Below are 20,039 nucleotides of genomic sequence, written 5' to 3'. Positions count from 1 at the left end.
TTTGTCTCTGCCATGCCTGCTTGTAATTTTGACAGCCGTCCCCCAACTGCCCCTGGGCCGCATGGCAGGAAGAACCTGATGCCAAATAACTGATATGCAGACCAGAACTGCCCCTTAAATGCCAAAATACAAATATTAATCATTAAGCTGAAATCACAGCAAGCCGTTTCAGCTCAAAGGATTTTTATTTTTCTTTTCTAGAAAGCTTAAAACATCTGCAAAGAAAAGCTTAATGTTGAAGTGCAGTCTTAGCTGTAAGCCTAGTCTTGCTGAAATCAGCAGTCTCCAAAGAGTTAAAGTATAGCTGGTAAGAGGAGGTTTTGTTTTAAAAGCAGTACTGTGAATCATTAGCTATCCCGGAGGTCCACTCCCTTTGGAATTGAGACTTGCTGTCTTCCTAAATCCCAAATGAAGAATCACCTGCTCCAAAACCACATTAAATTGTTGCACTCTCCTGTTGTTTCAGACTTATGGATGAGCTCCCAGATTCGGTGATGGAATGGGATTCTTCTGGAAGCAGCTGTAGTAAGTGTGCTTGTACAATGTGTCGTGCAGCTCTTCGGTCTGTTAAAAAAATACTTAAATGTCTTCGTCTACTTGGTGAAAGCAGTACAAAAGTAAAAGTAGCACAAATTTAACAAAGTCTTCACTTTAAAATCTTAAATGCAATTGCTAAGTTTTGCACTTTAAGGTAGCTGCCTTCACCAGGCCTGAGACCACGCGGTGTTGCCGGGCTCTGGTCTTAGAGCAAACTACAGTGTGCAAGCAGAAGTCATCCTTGAATCAACCCCTTGAAATCAAGGCTGCGTGAACCACTCTTACACGTACTTACTCAACAGAAGAGTTCAGCCTGCAATATCTGTATTTAGCCGATAACACAGTAGTTATATAATACTTGTCGTTAGACTGTGTGTCACACTCATTAATTCAGAGTGCGGTTTAATTGAACTAGTATTTCTGACCGCGTTGGAACTGGATCAGGCCCTTCATGTACAAGCTTATTATATTTTAAGCATTTTCAGCTCAAAGGCTTGTTTACTGCAAGGGCAGAAAGTAAATTCCTGGATGCTGTCGAATGCTGGTCACTGCAATAAATGATTCTCGATGTTTACTGATACAGGGTACTTAATGATTTTATTGTGGGAACTCTTTTTTTTTCCAGTACTAAGTAGATGATATAGACATTGAAGAATGTATTTTCAACCCTCGTGTGTGGTAGTACAAAAATCTTGATCAGTGTCATCTGTGATGTACGCCAGAGAGTGACACAGGGGTCTTAGCCATATGTAATCCAAGGTGTTAGGAAGCAGCGACTGTCTTCGAAACAGAAGTAGCTGTTAGTATGGGAATAGTAAGCAACTGCCTATAAAAGGTTTATTCTTAGGATTCAGAGTTTGAAAAAAGCAAATGAATGGAAGGTTTGTATTGTCGTACGTCTCTTCCTTCACTGAAATATGGAAATAACCCAGGGAAAACACCAAACTTCCTTCAAAGATCAGTATCTATTTTTGATTTATTCAATTTTTTCCATAACATTTCTGTATTTGAATTATTGGAATGTATCATATATTACATAAAATATCTTCCTGATGTGTATACATATTTAGTAAATCTTCACTTCTGGGATTTTACCAGATGCTAATATCTGGGTGTAGTACTCCAGGTTTAGGATACACTTGGGTCTCCAGCTGAAATAAAAGTTTGATCCTCCCCACATGTTTTTCCTAATAGTGTTATTTCTGCCTGCTCAGTGGTTTCCCTGTTTCTAGAACCACTCGATAATGACAGCAAAATAATGCTGCTGTTAGACTGCTTTAGGATGTAATCTCAAACCCAATATTTGTCCAAGTATTAGAAGTAAAAAAAAAAAAAAAAAATGTTTTTTTCCAAAGCATTCAAAGTATAGTGTCTATGCCAATTAAAAGCTTTGAGAGTATTTTAGATCATAACACCACTTTAAATACATCAAATAAAAAAAATATTTCTATTTTACACAGAACTATCAATATTTGTCAATAACCTATTTTGGTTAATTTTTATCCTTAGCTAACTTTTCGTACTCTACAAATCAGCGCATGTGCGTAACAAGACGTAGCGCTTAAGAGTTATCTGAGTCTATCTTTTTTGTTTCTCAAGTAAAAGAGACAAGAGATTGTCAGTTCTGTGTTTTCAGTGTCTCTTCAGCTGAAATTGTGTCATCTTGTTTGGCAATGTAGAATTGGCATTCATTTTGGAATTAAATTCTTTCTGAAGTTCTAGGCCTACAACAAATGAAATTTACATTAAAATATGCTCCGCAGGTGAAATCGCCAAGTTTTTGGTGTGTGTTTATGGCTTAGCTTATGATGAGAAGCCAAAGTATCAAGTGCTCAAGAAAATTCTGCTGGAGGGACTAGAGTCAAGTGGAACTCGCTACGACGGCCCTCTGGAATTTTCCTCTGCAGCCTGCGCGCGAAATCACTGTGCTGCTAAAGTGTCAAAAGTAAGTAGGACGGTTCTGGGATTATTTCTGACATCTCCTGCTTGGTTGTTGCCTTTTCTTTTGTGGAAGAGGAAATAGTTTAAGATCTCAAAATGAGACTGACACAGCAGTTCTTTTGCCTTAAATACACCACGTTTGTGAATTCCTGTTTCCCCTGGCTTTGCTAAAAAGTGGGATGTCAGCCCTTAAGGAGGAAGAACTGTCATGAGCCCTTTTGACCTACAGCCTCTCCCTTCAAAGCGGTAGGTCTGTGGAGAAGGATTTACTTTCAGGATAATGGGGAAGTCAAGGACTGTGTTCACTAGTGTCTTGAAGAGAAGCCTCAATGCCAGGTTTTTCCTTCGTTCCAGATTAAAAGCGAGGTTACCTTTATTAGTGAAAGCATTTAATCCATTTTCTCGCTTCCAGACCGTTCTTTGTCATTTGCCTTTATGCTCCTGCAGCCACTAATGTGGCAGAGGTATTATTCTGGGATTTAACTGTGTTATTGGTATGCAGTGCTATGTGATGCACCAATACAGAATTTAAAAACTGACAGCTATCGTGTTCTATTTTCCTTTTGTGCTTTTACGCCTGAAACTATACAGTTAATAAACCTGTGTTTTAAGAAGTGGAGATTGAGGTAATTAGCAGTCTTGCTGGGCTTGCTGTGAAATGTCAGTCCCATCGTACCACTGCCTGCAAACTCCCCGTATGCAGAAGCCCTCTTTCTGTCTCTGGTGCGTGTGCAATAAGGCAGGGTCAGGGTACCATTCATTTTTAATATTTCTGGTGAACTTTGGACCATCACAAGTGTACGTGAGCCAAGAATGCAGGATGCAAACTAATGTGACTGATAGGCTGCTAGATGAATGGTGATTCAAGTATCAGTGCACAGATGGTTCTGATTTGCTGAGTTTTGTAGCTGCTGCAACTGAAGACATAAAATATCCTTCTAGTCATAAATTAGCTCTTTGGAAGCAAAACCTTGGCACCAGAGCTTTACAACCTTCAATTAGTAGGGAAAGAAGTATTTGAATGACTGTGGTATTGACATCTGTAGGCCTGCATAGTAATCATTCCTAATAGAAGAGAATATCTGTTTGAGGGGGTTTTGCATGGCTAATTAACCACCAGTGAGAATATGTAATTTTTTCATGATCTCCTGATTGTCACCTTTCTCTCATGATACAATTACATTTTATTGTAGCGAGTGCCTCACAAACCAATTGTCAGCACTATTTACGTGTTATGGAAGGCAGAACAAAAGTTCATGTTTAATAAAAAGGCACTGGGTTTTGATCTTGGTAATTACAGTTACTTATTTTAGCAATTTTATTGACTTTTCTGGTTTTATCACTTTTTTCTCCTAACAAAACCAAAAGCTACTCCAGTGACAGTATTTCTCTCGCTACGATGGTGACCGCTTCTCCTCACTAATTTGAGAAGCTTTTTCTTTTAAGTTTGTACTGTTTTCTGAACTTCATTGAAAGATAGGTAACTGTTAACTGATCTCCAGCTGGTCCCATTGGATCTCTGGTTCACAAGAGTCTTTGATTTCTTAGAGTCAGATATTGAATAGTAAATCTATTTTCTTCTTATTACCTGGCCTAAGGACTTGACGGTATGCTGGCATAAAAGATGATCCTGAACTTCCAGGCCGTAAAAGTTCACAGCCCCACTGAAAAATCCATGAAGGAGGAGTGTCAGTGATCACCACCCGTGTGCTGTAGGACTGAGCAGAATGGGGTTTGATGGCGAGAACAAGATCAGAGGGAGAGTGTGTCTGCATATTACTAACTCTTGGCACCTATTGTCACTTTTTTCAGGGAAATTTTTAATGTTGAGTGTCTTGCTTCTTGGAATAGTAAGAATCCTAGCGCTGCTCCAATGATCACCTGGTTTTCACCTGAGTATGTTTCTTCTGCCAGTTCTACCACTTACACGTGCAAGTTTCCTGTAAGATTCACTGCAAAACAGCTGCAGAAAGGAAATTTCTAGGGTTCTTCAAAGGACTTAAGGAGTACTTAAATACAAGTAGAAAGAGGAGATAAGTGAACTTTCTCCAAATGTATTGCTATTTTCAGAAAATGGGATTTTTCAATCTGTGGCTGTTGCTGTGGAGGATATTCCAGGCCTGGTGTGCTTTGGTGCTCCAGTCCTGACAAAGTGTTCGATGACAGGCAGGCACTTCCCACTGCATCTCTTCACGGCACTGTCTGTAGTTATCCTAGGTCTGCCGCTTTTCATCTCAGCCCTCTGCATTCCCTTTCCACCTCTCCTTTTATTCACCAAACGCTTCTCCCATTAAAGAGCAACCTAAGAATAGTGGGAGCCACTACAAACAATCCACTGGCTCCTCACTTCTTGCTGATGAGCAGAGTCTGACTCCAGATGACCTGTCTGCTTCCACCTGTACCAGTTTGGTACACAGGAAAGAGGTGACTTGGGGTTAATTCCCTTCTGGAGACCAGTAAACACCCGTAAGTACCAATAAGGGGATCCTGTAAAGCGAGCTCCTTGAAGATGATGTGAGGAGGAATCACTACAGAACATGAATTTTAAGATGCAGCTCCCTGTGTAGTACAGGAATCTGATCTTGAGATGATGTAAAAAGTGTAACAGTGGCTCCATCCTCGTTCTTTGTTCCAGCTGCACACCAAACACAGGTGACAAAATATTAATTGTGTTGATTTTTGCATTTGTTTACCCCAGTTTTTGCCACTGGATAAATACTTTCAGCTTTTTCACCTACAGTGATAGTGCTAACATTAGGGCCAAATAGAGTATGGTAAGGCCAGCTGACTGCTTGCTAGATTTAGTAGATTTCATGTTAAAAAATAATTACATCAATACCACTAGTAATTGTTATTAGTATGGAATGTAGTGATTTTTAGGCATAACATGAATATTTTCACAAGTCATGGTGTGAAAGTGCTGGGAACACTTAAGGCGTGTATACACAGGGGAGATGCCAGAGCTAGCTGTCAGCAAGGCTGGCCCATCTTGCGTGGCGCAGTTCGGTGCTGTGACGCAGAGAGCACAGCTTGGGCCCCTGCATTCCGGTAGCGGTCGGCGTGGCGCTCGGCCTCACCTCGGTAACGCCGTTTCTCAGTGTTACAGCATTGTGTCCTGGGTTAGAGTGTTGGAAACTAGCTTGAGTTGCTGTTTGGAATAGGTACACCTTTACGTTTCTAGATGTGAATAACTTTCACAGAGCAGAACTGTGGATTATACTCTTAAGAGGTGTTTTGGATTAAACAATATACGAAGAGCCTGCTGGCACGTTCAATGGTATTTGCTTTGTGCAGTGTCTGTCCCCAGCACGTATTTAATTTGCAGGATAAAAAAGCAGCCCATTATTTCTTCTTTAGCTGCTGCATTCGTATACAGCTGCTGCATAGAGGACCATATGCAAACAGTACAGTTACAGAGTTATTAGCGCGCCAGAAGCACCAAAGGCATGTGGCATACAGCTTGTGTTTTGGCTGCGTTTGTCTTCCAAGTTACAAAAGCCAAAACCAGACAGCGTTTGATACTGAGTGCTTAGCACAGCACTGGAAAAAAACTTGCATTAACTCATGCGATGATTCACCATGCATTCGCCATTGAAGTTTTAGAAGAGTGTAAAAGAATGTAAGACCTAACTCTTCAATTCTTAAATTAGATGACCTGAGTCAGAAGACTTTGGTTCTCTTACTTTAAAGAGTTTGCATTTGACCCTCTCCAGTGCTATGAAATGCATTCAGCTCTACTTAATGGAACAAACTGGGACTTACTGGCATCGTTCCCTATAAGGGTTATCAGTGAGTGTTGTGAAATGTATAACCGAAGTTTATTTTCTAGCATACTTCCCAAACACAGCATAGCTCTAACTTCATACTGTTTGAAGATGATGTTTATTGATGATTAAAATGCTGACAACAATTATTTTGAGAAAGATAAAAGCTTACTTTCATTCTCTGTTCTTGGAATTGAAGATGAAATATTTTTCTTTTTGTACTACTGACTTTTTTTCATTACGTAAAATTGTTCACTGTACATCAGCAGGTTCGTTTACCAAAGGCTATGCCAAAAACAGTTCAGCAGAAGCAAAAAAAGATGGAAGGTGAAGAATGCGTCTGTGAAAACAAAGCCTGTCCTAGGGCACCAGGCAAACAACTCCAAGGTGAAGAAAAGCCAAGTAAATTCAACAGGATGCTTCACCAAACAGAGCCTCAGCAGGTGAGGGGTGGGGCACTACTGTAACGCATGGTGTCTCCTGGGAGTTTGTCGGCTCTGGTAGCTCCGTCTGCCTTTTGGGGTGGGCAAGAAAGAAAAGTGCTTGAAAGGAGCCAGGAGCTGTGTCACAAACCCCAGAGGCTGGTATATGCTTTTGGGCTTGTATTATTCCAAAGGGCAAAAAAGAGTTTCTTGCACAGCCCAGGTAACCAGTGCAAACAGGGCACTACCCTGTCTCAAACCAGACGGGCCCAAGTATTGGACTGGTACCTGTGGATTTTGAATGTTACTGAATTCTTTTCAGCACCCAGAATTACTGCCTGTACCCTGACAGGTTCACGTACCGAAGCCTTCACCGAAACCAGTGAGACAGAAGGAAAACAAGGTGAAAGAGGAAGAACCTAACAGCCTAAGCAGGCCACATGCTCGGGTAACGCGCCGGCAATTCCAGGCTGAAAAGCAGCCGGTTACATTTTACGCTGCGACTCAGGAGTCTGACCACCTGCCAAAGGTGAGGGGTTTTTTTGGTGTTACCTTAGAAGAGTCCTGGCACCCTGCGAAAGAAAGGTCAGCTGTTTGGAAAGTACAGCCTCCCTTTGTGGAACCTGTTGTTTTCTTTGTGGAAACTTACTGCAGTGGTTTCCTTTTCTACGTAGTGGAAAACTTCATAGCACTCTTTAAGTTCTTCAATTCTGACTTTTTAATCTGAGGAGTTTAGTATTTAACTAACTCACCTCAAGTGTTATTGGTAATTTACTGCATAAAAGGGTTGAATGAATGCCTTCAGTCTCACTCTTCAACCGTACATAAAATTGATGAAAAAATCAATCAAGGTTTTAGTAAAAATAATGTGGGATAAAGTACATCTTAGTAATCACACTGTGCTCCTTTTTTATGGAATTTAAGTATATTTTAACAAAGATTCTACCTTGTTTTTATTTCATATCAAAAAATAACTTGTTAAATGAGGACAATTTCTAATAAGCACAGGACTGTGACTTCAAAGATGACTTTACTGTTAATCCAAAATTCTTTGCTTCAAGCAGTCTGCTGATCACTGCCTGGAGACTCCGGTACAAGCTCGGAGGGTGAAGCAGAAAAAGCACAGCTGTACCTGAGAGCATCAGGCAGTGAAGTGGTGAGCAGAACAATTTTTGGAGATGTTTTGGCTGATGGCAAGGTAGACAGATTCTGAACGGTCTCTGGAGTCCTGACACAACAGTGACTCAAAGGAACAAATACAACTTTGTGATATGAAGATATTCCAGTGCTACTTCCTAGTCCTCAAATGTAAAATTTAAAAGATATTAGCAAAAAAAAGGTAGCAAATCTCTCCCACAAACCACCTCCCTCCTTTTATTTTGCATAAAAGAAGCAGATGTGGAAAGAAAGGCACACTTAGGATTCCAACAGGACACAGTAACTTCCTCTGTTTACTTGAACAGCGAGCACGCGGTACAGGTTGTATATCTGGACACTGGAGAGTAACTTTGGGAGTAACTTCCTCCTTTTTGTGGGGGAAAGGAAAAGTGCCTTTTTACAGAAAAGGGACCAATCGCTGCTCCAGTATTTAGATTATATTTGTGTTTTCCTTTAGTCTTTTTAAAGGAAAAGCCACTGTTCCAATGTGACTAATGATGCTGTAGCTATGTGGAATAGTTCAGTGGAACTCACTGAATGTTATGCATAACAAGAGAGTTAAAATAGATGTCAGACAACATTTAAGATATTCAAATGAGAAACTGGAGAAGGGAAAGAGGCAGGATTGTATTAGTTTCAGTTTGCAGACTTCCTCACATAATTTAGGAGACTGGCAAAGGAAAGCTCTGTAGGAAATATTAGAGTTATGAGGTAATGAAAATTCAGGAGGATTCTTCATTAAAAGAAAAGAAACAGACATGTCTGTGACTACTTTGGAAGAGGAATAAAACAGGGAGACAGAAACTTCTATTAGATAAGTACAATTTAGGTTTTGAATTGTCACCAAGAAAGCTGCATTGCTAGGGTTGAAATCTAGTGGGAGGCATTGCTAAAAAATAGCGTATTGTGAATGGGATCATGGAAAGGAAACCAAATGTGGAAATCTTTCTAAGGGACAGTGGAAAATATGGTCAAATCTGGGATATGGGGAAACAGAACCGGAGTGTTTGGGGATTCCTTCCAGAGGTGGAGATCAGAACCGTAAGAGTGATGTTGCTTCTGGAGACCTAGAGACCCCAAACCCCACCTAGCCCACTGGAACAAACCCCACACTGCTGGCATGTTTCTGCTGTCTGTGATACATCAGGAGAACTTCAGCTTCACTAGGAACTGCAAACACACAAATGAAAGCAGCAAATCAAACTTCAGACTAATGTCTAGGGTTTCTAGGCTAAACCTTTATTAGCAGGAACAATGTGAAGAGTTCACTTATTTACACTTTCTGGAAACAAGTTAACTTCAGCTGTTGAGTTCAGTAACAAATACGGAGTACATCTCTTCAGGAGGTGCGTAACCATACCCCATGTTATGTTACATACGTGTGATATACAATATAGTTACACCTGCTGATTCCAGAGTTAAGACTGTGTAACAAACAATTGTTTTGCTTTCTCTAGGATAACTTCAATAGTAGATGGCATCTTTGTTTTACCAATTCACATCTCACTTTTCTATATTAACTTTTTTTTTTCCTGCAGAAAGATACTGCAAGAGAAGTACCACCATTTGACCCTCAAGCAATATTTACAGAATCCAAAACGAAACATGATCAACTCTTAGCTGCAGCTCCTCCAGTAGCATTGCAAGAAGCTGGTTCTGACAACAATAGACCTTCTGTCTCTGTTATATTTAGGCTTGCGTTTACTGGCGAAAGATACCACTACAGTATAGCCATACTTGTACTCCTGCTGCTAATATTACTTTCAGTGTGTTTTCTTTGATGTCAGTGTTTCAGCGTCTTCAGTGTAGGTGCAGTGGTGTTCCCATCACACGCTTTCTTCTCAGAGTTTCTTCATGGAATATTTCAGCGTCAGTGGCTTGGAAAAGATGTTTTCAAATACTGTCAATACAGCCCTTTGGGAAGCAAGTTCTCTTCAACTTTCCAGATCTGCACTCAAGAGTTACTTTAGTCGCTGTTTTGTTACAAATGTTCAGATTCTTCCCCCCCCCCCCCCCAACTAGACCTTTGCTACAGCAACATTAAAAAAATATCATGAAATACAGTGTAGCGTGATATTTAATTATTCTAGGACTAGTATGGTGATACCTGCTGTGCAGCCTTCTTTATACTGTTTCAGAAAGGCTTTTGTTAAATACTGATCCATTAAAAGCATGAGAATTAAGTTTTCCCCTCCTTATGCCAATGTGTACAGGGAAGATACTTTACACCTGACTTTTAGTTACAGTTTTTGCCTTTATCTAAGCTACCACACACTATTTAGTTCAATCACTCATTTCAAGAAGATTTCCTTACCTTATTACAATATGGACATTCACCGAAGATGACATTAAAACTCTGCCTGCTGGAAGGAAGACCTTGTAGCCACTGCAACACAAGTAAGTGGATTAAAATTCACATCTGTTTGATATCAAATGACGTGGTGTGTCTCAAGTCAGGGTCTGTATAGCGCCAAGTGGGGCAGGTTCCCTTCCACCCAGAGATGATGTAGGGATTGTGGGTTAGAGGAAAAGAGGAACCACGCTGACTGTTGTAGCACTCCTCAAAGGACTTTTCTTCATTGGAAATTCAAGTGAGCAGTGCTTCTTTTCTAGAATCTGTGAGTTAATGAGCAAGTTTGTCCCATTAATTACTGTACCTCATACAGGCAAGCCTGATGAAAAGGTTGTCCGCATCGGGGATCATCGCACACCTGGTCTGGAGTGGTGCCATTGAGCCGATAGGCATAGCAGATCCCACAGTCCTTAGCAAAATCCTTAAAACACAACATGTTTTCACTCACAGTACAGCTGACAGGAGGAAACAGGGCTGGCAACACAGAAAACACCTTCATCTCTTTGTCTTTGTTTTTTGCACTTTTTTGTTACTTAGAATCACTAAATATGTATGTTATGTTTTAAACCATTATTGCACACAAAGATTACTTGCCAGATGTAGTTCACTAGGTTATATTTTATCTTCTCCCTGAATTACAGTCAAATTGACAAGCATTTTCATACTCTTGGGCCCCACGCTTTCTTTTTTATTAAAGACAACGATTTGTCATTACATTTGGACACTAGACACACAACCTAATCATCAGATATTAATTTAAAAAATTTCACAAGTGAAAGCAAAGCTAGTAATCCAGTGTTACAGCATTGTCAGAAATTAATTCTGAGTTTGTTTGAAATGCACCAGTATTTGGATGGCCTCTTGTCCCCTCTAAGCAGCTCTGCCTAATTAGAACTTAAGTCATCAACATCCATAACAGAATGTTTGGATTTTCCACATCTCATTAGCTACTCTGGAACTTCCTCTTTCCCTTTTCCTAGCGAAGCCTGTTATTAATCGCCTTACTGCGATGAAGGCCACAGGAAAGTGTGCACCTCTAATCAAAGGTTAACAAGCTCTGACAATTGTTGCTTGAAGTTCAGAAGTCCTTATGACAATATATTAATCCAATTACCTCTTCTAACTCTCTTAATTTTTGACAGCAGTTGCAAAGTGACCATTTTAAATTTTACTTACTGAGAAATAACGACTGATCATTAACCAAAAGCAACTTACACTTTTTTCTAACACAGCACGAGAGGGAAAATCAATTTCTAAGAGGTCTTTCAAGTTTTGTAATAAGCTGGTTTCTGGATCCCTGCAGGTGGGAGAGAGGGAGGAAACAAGTCAACACTGGGAATGGCAAATACCATTTCAGTTTCACGCCTGTATTATTAGAGACGCTTACCATAAGTGCATGTTGTTGTTCAGCTTAATTCTCAAAGGGTTAACCACTGCAAACAATGTACATAAATAATTACATCACCTTCAGGATCCCCTTCGCTCCCCCACCCTGTTTGACTTCTCAGCACTGAAGGGGAAGGCAAGGGTTGGGGTTTTTTTTAATTATTTAAGACACCAAAATAAAATGACTGCTCTTACATTTCAGTTTTGACAATTCATTACACTAATATTTAAAATACCATACTGTTGAAGATACAGTCTTATTTACCTCAAAAAGTTGGTAAAAAGCTGTGGGACACGGAGTAAAAGACTGACTGACTTAAATATTTCTAAATACTGTTAGGACACACGTAGTAGATTTTTAAATAAAATTATATTAAAATCTAAACATGATTGGGTAATGATCTGTAGGACACAGAGTTCCCTCTAAGCTGGGTTTGTTAGGAAGGCACTGGAAAAAAAGTGTCACTCACAGAGCAAAGCAGCATGCTATGGATTTAGGCTGTTAAAAACCCCAGCATCTGCTGTGTAAAACTCTCCTACACATACTCAGCTTAATTCCTGGCTCTGCTTAAGTAAAGTTTACCCGTGGAGCCTGACATAGCTTCCACTAGTATCTGCTCACTAGATTCTGAAAGAGGAACAAACGGTGTGTGGCTGCTGCCTTACCGTGATCTGCTCCAAGAAAATAACACTCGGGGAGCATGTTCGGATGCCGAGGATCTACCTCTACGTTCACCGAGACATTGGTCCCTGGAATGAGAAGGCAAATAAGTCACCGGAGAAGCTGTTGTTCGCAGTCGAGTATTTGAAAATGGACACATTAACCTTTTTTTAAAAGCAGTTTTAAATTGGTTAACGTAGGCTGGTTTTCATTACTACAAATAATAAAAAAGTAGGTAGGTATCCAAATTAATTGTACACAATATCAGTGTATATATATAACCTATTTAAATTTCAATGGAGTGTAACTAAAAATAGCAACTGATTTAAAAAAACCTGCCAATCTTGCATTTCTTTTAGGCTAGTCTTAACACTTCTTTCTGAATAATCAAACTCAAGCTAGATGACAAAATCCATTTGAAATCTTAGTGAAAGTTTAAAGGTAGTAGAGTAACTGTTATTAATTCCTCATTGCCTTTCACAGTCACAAAGAGAAGCATAAAGGCAATATTAAGCGGTAAAAGTCAGTCCCCTCCACAGCATCCTCCTGGACTGAGCAAACAATGGCACATTTTGAAACAGCAAATATTTTTTTTATTACCAGATACCCCATCGTCCTTATAAGATCTGCTGTGCATATGGGGTAAGCAGCTCAAAAATGTTTAGATCCAGGTTAAAAATCTCACAGCAAATTATCTCCTAAATAAAAAGAGGTGAAACCCAACATTTTTTGTTATTAAGAGGTATGCTAGGCTTGCCCTCCTTGAAGAAATTGGACTGAATGAAATCAAAGGTTAGTCAAGATTGTGACCGACCACAAAGGGCTCAAAGCCTCATATTGCCCTCCGCTGATCTCCTGTGAGGGGCTTCTTGAGGCTTTCCTTTCCTTTTCATTGGTCTGTGCCAAAGTACAGCAGAACCAAAATAAACCCACCCTGACTGCACACACACACACACACACACAAAAGCGTCCAGCCCATGTCATTTTAGCCAGCTGCTGAACTTTTTCTGTCCCTCCACTCCCAAAGGTGCAGCCCCAGCACCCCACCAGCTCCTCTCCTCCCTCACACTGCACACAAGCAGTCTTTCTGCAGGTTGCAGGGCCAGCTTAGGTCCACTTTGGTCCATTGCCTGTTCTCACATTTCTACTATGTGCTACTGACATAGATTTCAGACTTCAGCTGAAAACCAGAACTCTTCTCTCAAGGACAGCATTTCCCTCGTATTTCTAACCTCTGACAGTGGCGAGTTTCTCCTCTGCAATTACAAGACTCCTTATCCTATCTATAAGACCTTGAAATGCCAGACATTGGCATATGAATGAAGGTACCTTTTCAGATGGTTAACATTATATGCCTCTAATCTCTCTTCTCTTATTTCTTTATCCTTTCCACCTACCTCTTTTAACCCCCTTTTCTTCCTTTTGACTGCACTCTAATATTCCTTTCACTCCTCCAGGACAGGATCAATCTAAATTAATATTCTGTTTAAAAATCTGGAATTTGTCAATGAGATAAGGGCTTCACCTAAGCTGATTCTTTACAAACACTGATTTTTCTAGAGTTATTATGCAACTCCTCAGTTTTTGACAGTTATGCGTTCGCAATTTACAAATAGACAATATTTTCCTGCGGTAACTTTCATTTTATATAACCCCATAAAGTTATAATTAACTTCCTGAACATGTTCAGTATTCTGCAGAAGGTTTGGGTTTGTGTTTTTTTTTAAATACAGAAAAAAAAAGAGAGCGGTGTCTTGCTGGTTTTAGTGCTCCCTTTTGTTTTCCTAACTCAAGTAAGCACCATCTGATTAGATAAGTAAAGCAAAACAGCACCCTAAGTTTTATTTCTCAAACCTATTGCGTTGCTTCAAATTTTTTCGTACCTATTGCAATTCTCCTTGTTGTAGAGCTCCGTGTGGGATTTTCTGGCTCAAGCACCCATGTCTTCCCATCAATTTCATCCATGGCATCCCAGAATCCTTTCAGCGATTCTAATGCTGCCAGGAACTGATTATAAATATCTATTAAGGAGTTCTAAGAGAAGAAGAAATTTAAAACAAATTTAATACAGTTCGCACCAGATAGAATATTTAAAAAACAAGCTGTAGGTAATTTAAGAAGTTTTAAGATCATGGTAGCACAAAATGTTGAACCTCACAGGTTTTTAATTGAAACAGAAGTACAGAACAGCTGTATCCTGAGTACAATGTAAGTTTTATAATCCTGGTAGTTCTACCACGTTGTGATATACATACATCATACCTGGATTTGATAGTGTTCTATACTCCTTTTCCAGAAAAGTTTTCAGAAAACTGATAAGTATTAATTTGCATTGTAACTTGTAACCAACTACTGTACAATTAAAGCAAAAATCATCACTATCTACTGTTAAATTTCAAAGATTCTCATATTCTGTCTCTACTTCAGCTAAGCACCATGGCAGTGGTGCCACATATAAACACACAGAAATACCCACATAACTAAAGTAGCATATTTATTTTTTAAAGATTCTAAGAAATATAGCCTAACAGTGTCATAATTATCTCAAAATTAAGCAGTATAAAAACAAGTACTTAACATTAGATTTCAAGCCATGTAAGTACGGTAAGAGAAGGAGAAACCATCTAATAATCAGAGGATTACACTCAAGGGATTTCAATATTTGAGAGTGGATTAGATGGAATAAAAAAAAAAATCTTTCATTATACAGGACAATATAGAGAACAGCAATGCAAAATATAGCTTTGCAAAATCATCACTGAGCACAAAAGAAGTAACTGTTTCTTCAGAGAAAGACTTCTTCCGGTACAGAAAACACTTGTCAGTCAGGTTAACACCCTTCCAGATGCAGATGCCGAGAGGGTCCAAAACATGAATTTAGGGAACAGAAAGGAGGTGAAGAATGCACGAGGAGAAGAGAAAGTAAGTTTTAAAAAACCCCAAAGATAACAAAAAGATTTCAGATATCTTTTGGCCTAGGAACAAGTTCTTGGGGCCAAAAAGAAAAAGCAAATTAAATGTTCAGTTCTTAAAGGGGTATTTTTCTAGAAATAACACAAAATATACACGGAATGGTTTCTTTAATCTTTAATAATTACGCTCTTCCTTTCTCACCTGGACAAAGAGATGCAAATTATATGACCATTCTCAGATGAAGAAATATGATTTAAGTTTTTATTTTTTATGCGTACATATTTTAGAAAGAAATGGTGTAGCTGAGAAATAAAATGCTACATTTTTCCTGCTGTTATTAAATTATATTAAAGTAGGAAAGCACTTAAGCAGAAAAGTGTGAATACTGCCAATCTCAAAATGTAACGCTTATTATCTTTAAAAGCATTTTGTTACTTTTATAATACCTGAAGTGATATAATAGTGTCAGTCACTTAACCATATCTTAGAGTATAATATCTTCATCTTAAGTACTATTATTTCCAGTATTTTAATAATTTTCACACAGTCCTGAAATGTGATCTTTTGTGCTCTGATGACACTTAAATTAATAGCATAATTTTCTGGTACTTGCAACAGTTGCTTTCCATTTTGATTTTTTACATTTTTCTGTATCACATACAGATAAATCCTCTAATAATCATTTTTATCTTTATCTTCCGGGAATTCAAAGGGTTTCAGTAGAAAAAAGAAACATCAAGGGATTATAACCCACAGATAAGTTTTAAAATCCAATTAATTTTAATACTAATTGTAATTTTTCAATGATGTTCCTTAAAAAGGTAGTTAAATCTTTTTTTTTAATGCACTGTTCATTTGATCTTATTTGCATGCTTCATTGATGTTGCCAGCTGTCTCCTGCTATATACATAAATGCATCTATAGCAATTTAAATACATCACATGCTTGTCATGCAAGCCATGAAAACTGTACACTCCTTTTAATCTGATTAACCAACTAATTTTTGGTCATTGCCCAGCAGTTTTAGAAAAGACTGCCACCATGCTTCTTTTTTGTCTACCAAAATAGTCGTTAATAACATCAAACAGCACAAACTCTTTGTTTCTTGGTCACCTTTGTACAAATGCACTAGAATTTGCATGAAATAGGTCAAACATTCTTTGGAAAACAAGGCATTCCGAACTCGGGATATCCTCACCGGCTGGAAAGCGATCCCTCTGCAGCTGTGCTCCCTGCTCCCTAGGCTGACCAGACATCAGTAAAGTCAGGGCAGAAGGCATGAGTGAGGGTGTGGTCCAAACTGAAATGCTGCACATGATTCTGACCAGAGCTTCTCAAGCAAAGCAAGCAACCACAGCTGGGACAAAGAAGTTCCTAAGCTGAGGACTAGAGTCCACCATTAGACAACATGTAAAGAGTTTTACTGGTTTGGACCAGCAAAACAGCGTAAGAGGAGGTATTTACTATTATCTACACTTGTGGTAGCTGTACAAGATATTGAGAGGTTGGTTGAAGGACCCATCAAATGTGAAGGACCCAGCAGCTGGAGCTGGGTTCCTCTCCATTACAGCACTGAGGTCCTGAGAAAGCCTTTCAGTCCCAGGACACCTGTTTACTTTCAAGTGGGCACTTGTTAAGTTTTTGACAGAGATATGCTGCATGATTTAGTGATCCCACTCCCCTCAGCTCTCTATAATGACCACCACAGCAACAGAGCAGCCCAAAAACATTGAGTTTATCACCAAAACGCATTTTCAGATTAGATGGTCTCATTCCGAGTTTTCATATGGAAAAATAAGAGACCAAAAAAATGTTAGTTTGGAACACTCAGCTTGATATCCCCTTGTCTGGCTTCAAGAGGACTGTTTTTATTACAGCATCACTCCCAGCAACCATAGTCATAGCTTTAAACACTCAACACTTCTCCAGACTTTTCAAATTTCAAGTTGTGAGCATAGAAAACAAAGAATACAATTAGTGATGACTTGCGAAAGGCACTGTAAGGGACTCTCAGCACAGAGTTCTCTCTCTACAAAGCACGTATTCAGCCTCAAAGCCCTAGTTATTCAAGGCTCTATGAGACAAAAATCTGACCTATACTGATAGAAGTTATACCAACACAGCCCTTTGGACTGGACAGCAATTTAATGTTAATTTGGAGAGCTGTGATTGTGATTTAACTTCTGAAAACAGGTGGTTGTAGAGACTGGGTTAAATGGATTATTTTACAGGAAAACAGACATTTAAACGTATTAGCATTGATGATTCTCCAGCAGTTTTAGAAAACTTTGACCCAAATGTTACATTTGTGCTATCAGACTGTGTATCCTCCATTCTTTTCATCAGCTGGTAGGAGACGAAGCACTCATTTCGGTCAGTGAAAATCAGATATTCTGGACTTATCTGTTTCTGAGGGGAACATACCTTCTTCTTCTACCAGGAAGAAATCTCATGTGGTTTTGCAATATTTTTGTTTCCATTTCTAGCCTCTACACTCCTATCTCCATCTCATCACTGGTAGCTCCTCATGCCAATTCTTCCTTTCTTTTCTTACTTTATTCCAATTCAAACACTTCCCCAAGTTTACCCCTATTGCCCATATACTGTTTGTTTTGATCAAAGGAATAAGAAGGAATGGAAAAAAAGTCCTTCTACTCTTGGTTCTTATTTCTAGAGCCACAGAGGCTGGGAAGAATAAAGAGGAAGTTTTGAGCCTACGCCTGCTATAAAACCCCATGAAGTCTTTCAGTAAATTTTAAGAAGTGCTATATATGTGTGTATGTATATAAATGTGTGTGTATATATATATATTTATTTCAAACACCGACTCCAAATCCTAGATGAACTAAACATTCATCAAATGTAGTAGTAAGTAGGTAGTAAGAATGTTCTAATTAAGGCAAATATAGAACATTTTATTATTTTTTTTAAAAGATTAAATCATCTTCATTCTGACATTATCTTGCTAAGATTCTTCCTAACACAAAATTCGCATATCCAAAATTAAAACAACTGCAAAGCCTCCAAATGCAAAAGGCACCCTTTATGAATTCACAAAGAGAATACAATCTAATAAAGTGAACAGTTGTTGGATGGAAAAGGGATCACCTGTATCTCCTAAGTAATTTATGATTCTTCAGATTTGTTTGGTGACTGTTTATTTCTCACAAACAGTACTTTAACAATTTCCCTCCTCCTTAACACAAATCAAACTGAGACCCAACACTCTGAAATCTTTATTAAGTGTCTCATCAACTATTTCCATTTTTTTGTATTTATAGATGCATATAAAGCTGGCGGCTGTGAAGCTCCTTTGCTAAGAAAAAGCACAATTATGATGCCTTTTACTGTATTTTCAAAATAACTGAAGAATAATCTCATTCATACCACTGTACCTTCTGAATCTTGTATTACTGTTTCATTGCTGGCTGGCTGCATGACCTCATTAGTCATTAATTTCCACTCATGACCTTCATGTAGCCATCCAGGTGGGCAGTGGTCAGTATAGAAACAATACCCTGATGTGAGGGCAGCAGAATACAGATGCACTGAAACTGCAGAACCATGCTTACAGCATATGCTGAAATGTGGAGACAGCACATTTATCTGGTTATTTAGAAAAAGAATATAACTGAAACAAGATGATGTTCTTGCACTTGTCATTGAGAAGCACTCTGCATTTATTTGGCACTTATAACAGTAGCAGCAGCAGCATTGCCCTTGGTGCTGATTTCTTACTACTCTAAAATGTCTCCTCTGAGCCAGAATACACTGGCTGTTGCTGATCATGCTGTGAGACACCTGCACTGGCTACTAGGCTTGTCATGACGCACAAAACCCTACCATCTTCAGCTTGACATTGTGCAAGTTATAATTATTCATCCAAATGAATATGTCAGAGCAGCAGCAGCAGACCTCTCATCAGAGCAAAAGAAAAATACATCAAAACATTATCAACCCAGCAGGAAGACAGGGACCATAAGGAAAATTACCCATTTTTAATATGGATGCCATAAAGCCATGTCTATTATTATACGGAGGGGGAAGAAAAAAGAAAAAAAAAAGAAAAAAGAAAAAAAAAAAAGGAAAAAAAGGAAAAAACCCAACCACCCAACAACCCCTCAAGTTTAAAGTCCATGAGCAGTGAAAAGAACCTGAAATAGGCAAAAGCACACGGGGGCCGGGGGGGGGGAGGGAAATCAATTACCTAAAATCTATTTATATTTTGTTTCATAGGAGTTTATAGTCTAACAGTGCAATTGCATAATTTTAGTTAAGCTTTGGCAGTTTTTTACATTAAAGATGACAGACAAATATTAAAATCTAAGACATATCAGTATGGAAATTTCATGTTATTTCACTAGAAAATAGGTATAGCATGTTCTTTTTCCCTTTTAGAAACCAAAATTTTCAACCATTTGAGGACTTGCTAAATTCCGCTACCAGTGGTGTTTCAAAATTATCTGAGCTTAACCCTTATTTTACCATGGCGTGAAGACTGCTCATTGCAATGATTTCCATGCATTTTGAAAATAAACACAATTTACACAATTGCTACACACATTTTTCTCCGGAAGTGTTCCGTTCATGTCACCCACACAGATAAGGTTAATTTTCAAAAAAGACTGTACAACTACAGCATTTCTGTCAGCACAATGCATGGGTTGCTGGTATTTGGTTCAGCATCATAGCAGGCTATCTGCACCTAGAATTAGGATTTCATGATCTCAAAACAGGGTCTTCAGTTAAAAACAAACACCCATTGTTCATGTTTTCAAATAGTCCACAGGGATTTCTAACCGCAAGAAGATTTTAAGATCTGAAGCACTAGAATGTCAAATTTTTAACATCAAGATTTTTGTTTGCTTGCAGAGTCAATATTAATATACTCGCTCCCATCTTTA

The 20,039-nt window shown here is 38.8% G+C and overlaps 2 protein-coding genes across 6 annotated transcripts in view; one reads left to right on the top strand and one right to left on the bottom strand.

Moving 5' to 3' along the window:
- Positions 1 to 9,879, top strand: part of VRK2 (VRK serine/threonine kinase 2) — a 46,016-nt gene extending 36,137 nt beyond the window's left edge. For 2 of the 5 annotated variants that reach the window (XM_086744066.1, XM_086744067.1), the window contains exons 10-14: positions 467 to 525; positions 2,301 to 2,482; positions 6,509 to 6,685; positions 7,017 to 7,193; positions 9,361 to 9,879. In XM_086744066.1, coding sequence (XP_086600192.1) covers positions 467 to 525; positions 2,301 to 2,482; positions 6,509 to 6,685; positions 7,017 to 7,193; positions 9,361 to 9,603 — 838 coding nt within the window. In that variant the 3' untranslated portion in view covers positions 9,604 to 9,879. Of the gene's footprint in view, positions 1 to 466; positions 526 to 2,300; positions 2,483 to 6,508; positions 6,686 to 7,016; positions 7,194 to 7,725; positions 7,821 to 9,360 lie in introns of all 5 variants that reach the window. The other 3 variants (XM_086744070.1, XM_086744069.1, XM_086744068.1) reach the window with 3 other exon arrangements.
- Positions 9,574 to 20,039, bottom strand: part of FANCL (FA complementation group L) — a 29,366-nt gene continuing 18,900 nt past the window's right edge. The window contains exons 8-14 of the mRNA XM_086744071.1: positions 14,106 to 14,256; positions 12,228 to 12,311; positions 11,563 to 11,608; positions 11,391 to 11,472; positions 10,480 to 10,596; positions 10,137 to 10,208; positions 9,574 to 9,699 (exon numbers count right to left, since the gene is read on the bottom strand). Coding sequence (XP_086600197.1) covers positions 9,664 to 9,699; positions 10,137 to 10,208; positions 10,480 to 10,596; positions 11,391 to 11,472; positions 11,563 to 11,608; positions 12,228 to 12,311; positions 14,106 to 14,256 — 588 coding nt within the window. The 3' untranslated portion in view covers positions 9,574 to 9,663. The remainder of the gene's footprint in view (positions 9,700 to 10,136; positions 10,209 to 10,479; positions 10,597 to 11,390; positions 11,473 to 11,562; positions 11,609 to 12,227; positions 12,312 to 14,105; positions 14,257 to 20,039) is intronic.

This window comes from Chlamydotis macqueenii, chromosome 3 (assembly GCF_036417535.1).
Source record: "Chlamydotis macqueenii isolate bChlMac1 chromosome 3, bChlMac1.mat, whole genome shotgun sequence".
NCBI classification, from domain to species: Eukaryota; Metazoa; Chordata; class Aves; order Otidiformes; family Otididae; genus Chlamydotis; species Chlamydotis macqueenii.
The sequence above is the reverse complement of the archived record's forward strand: the minus strand, read 5'-3'. Positions and strand labels throughout refer to the sequence as shown.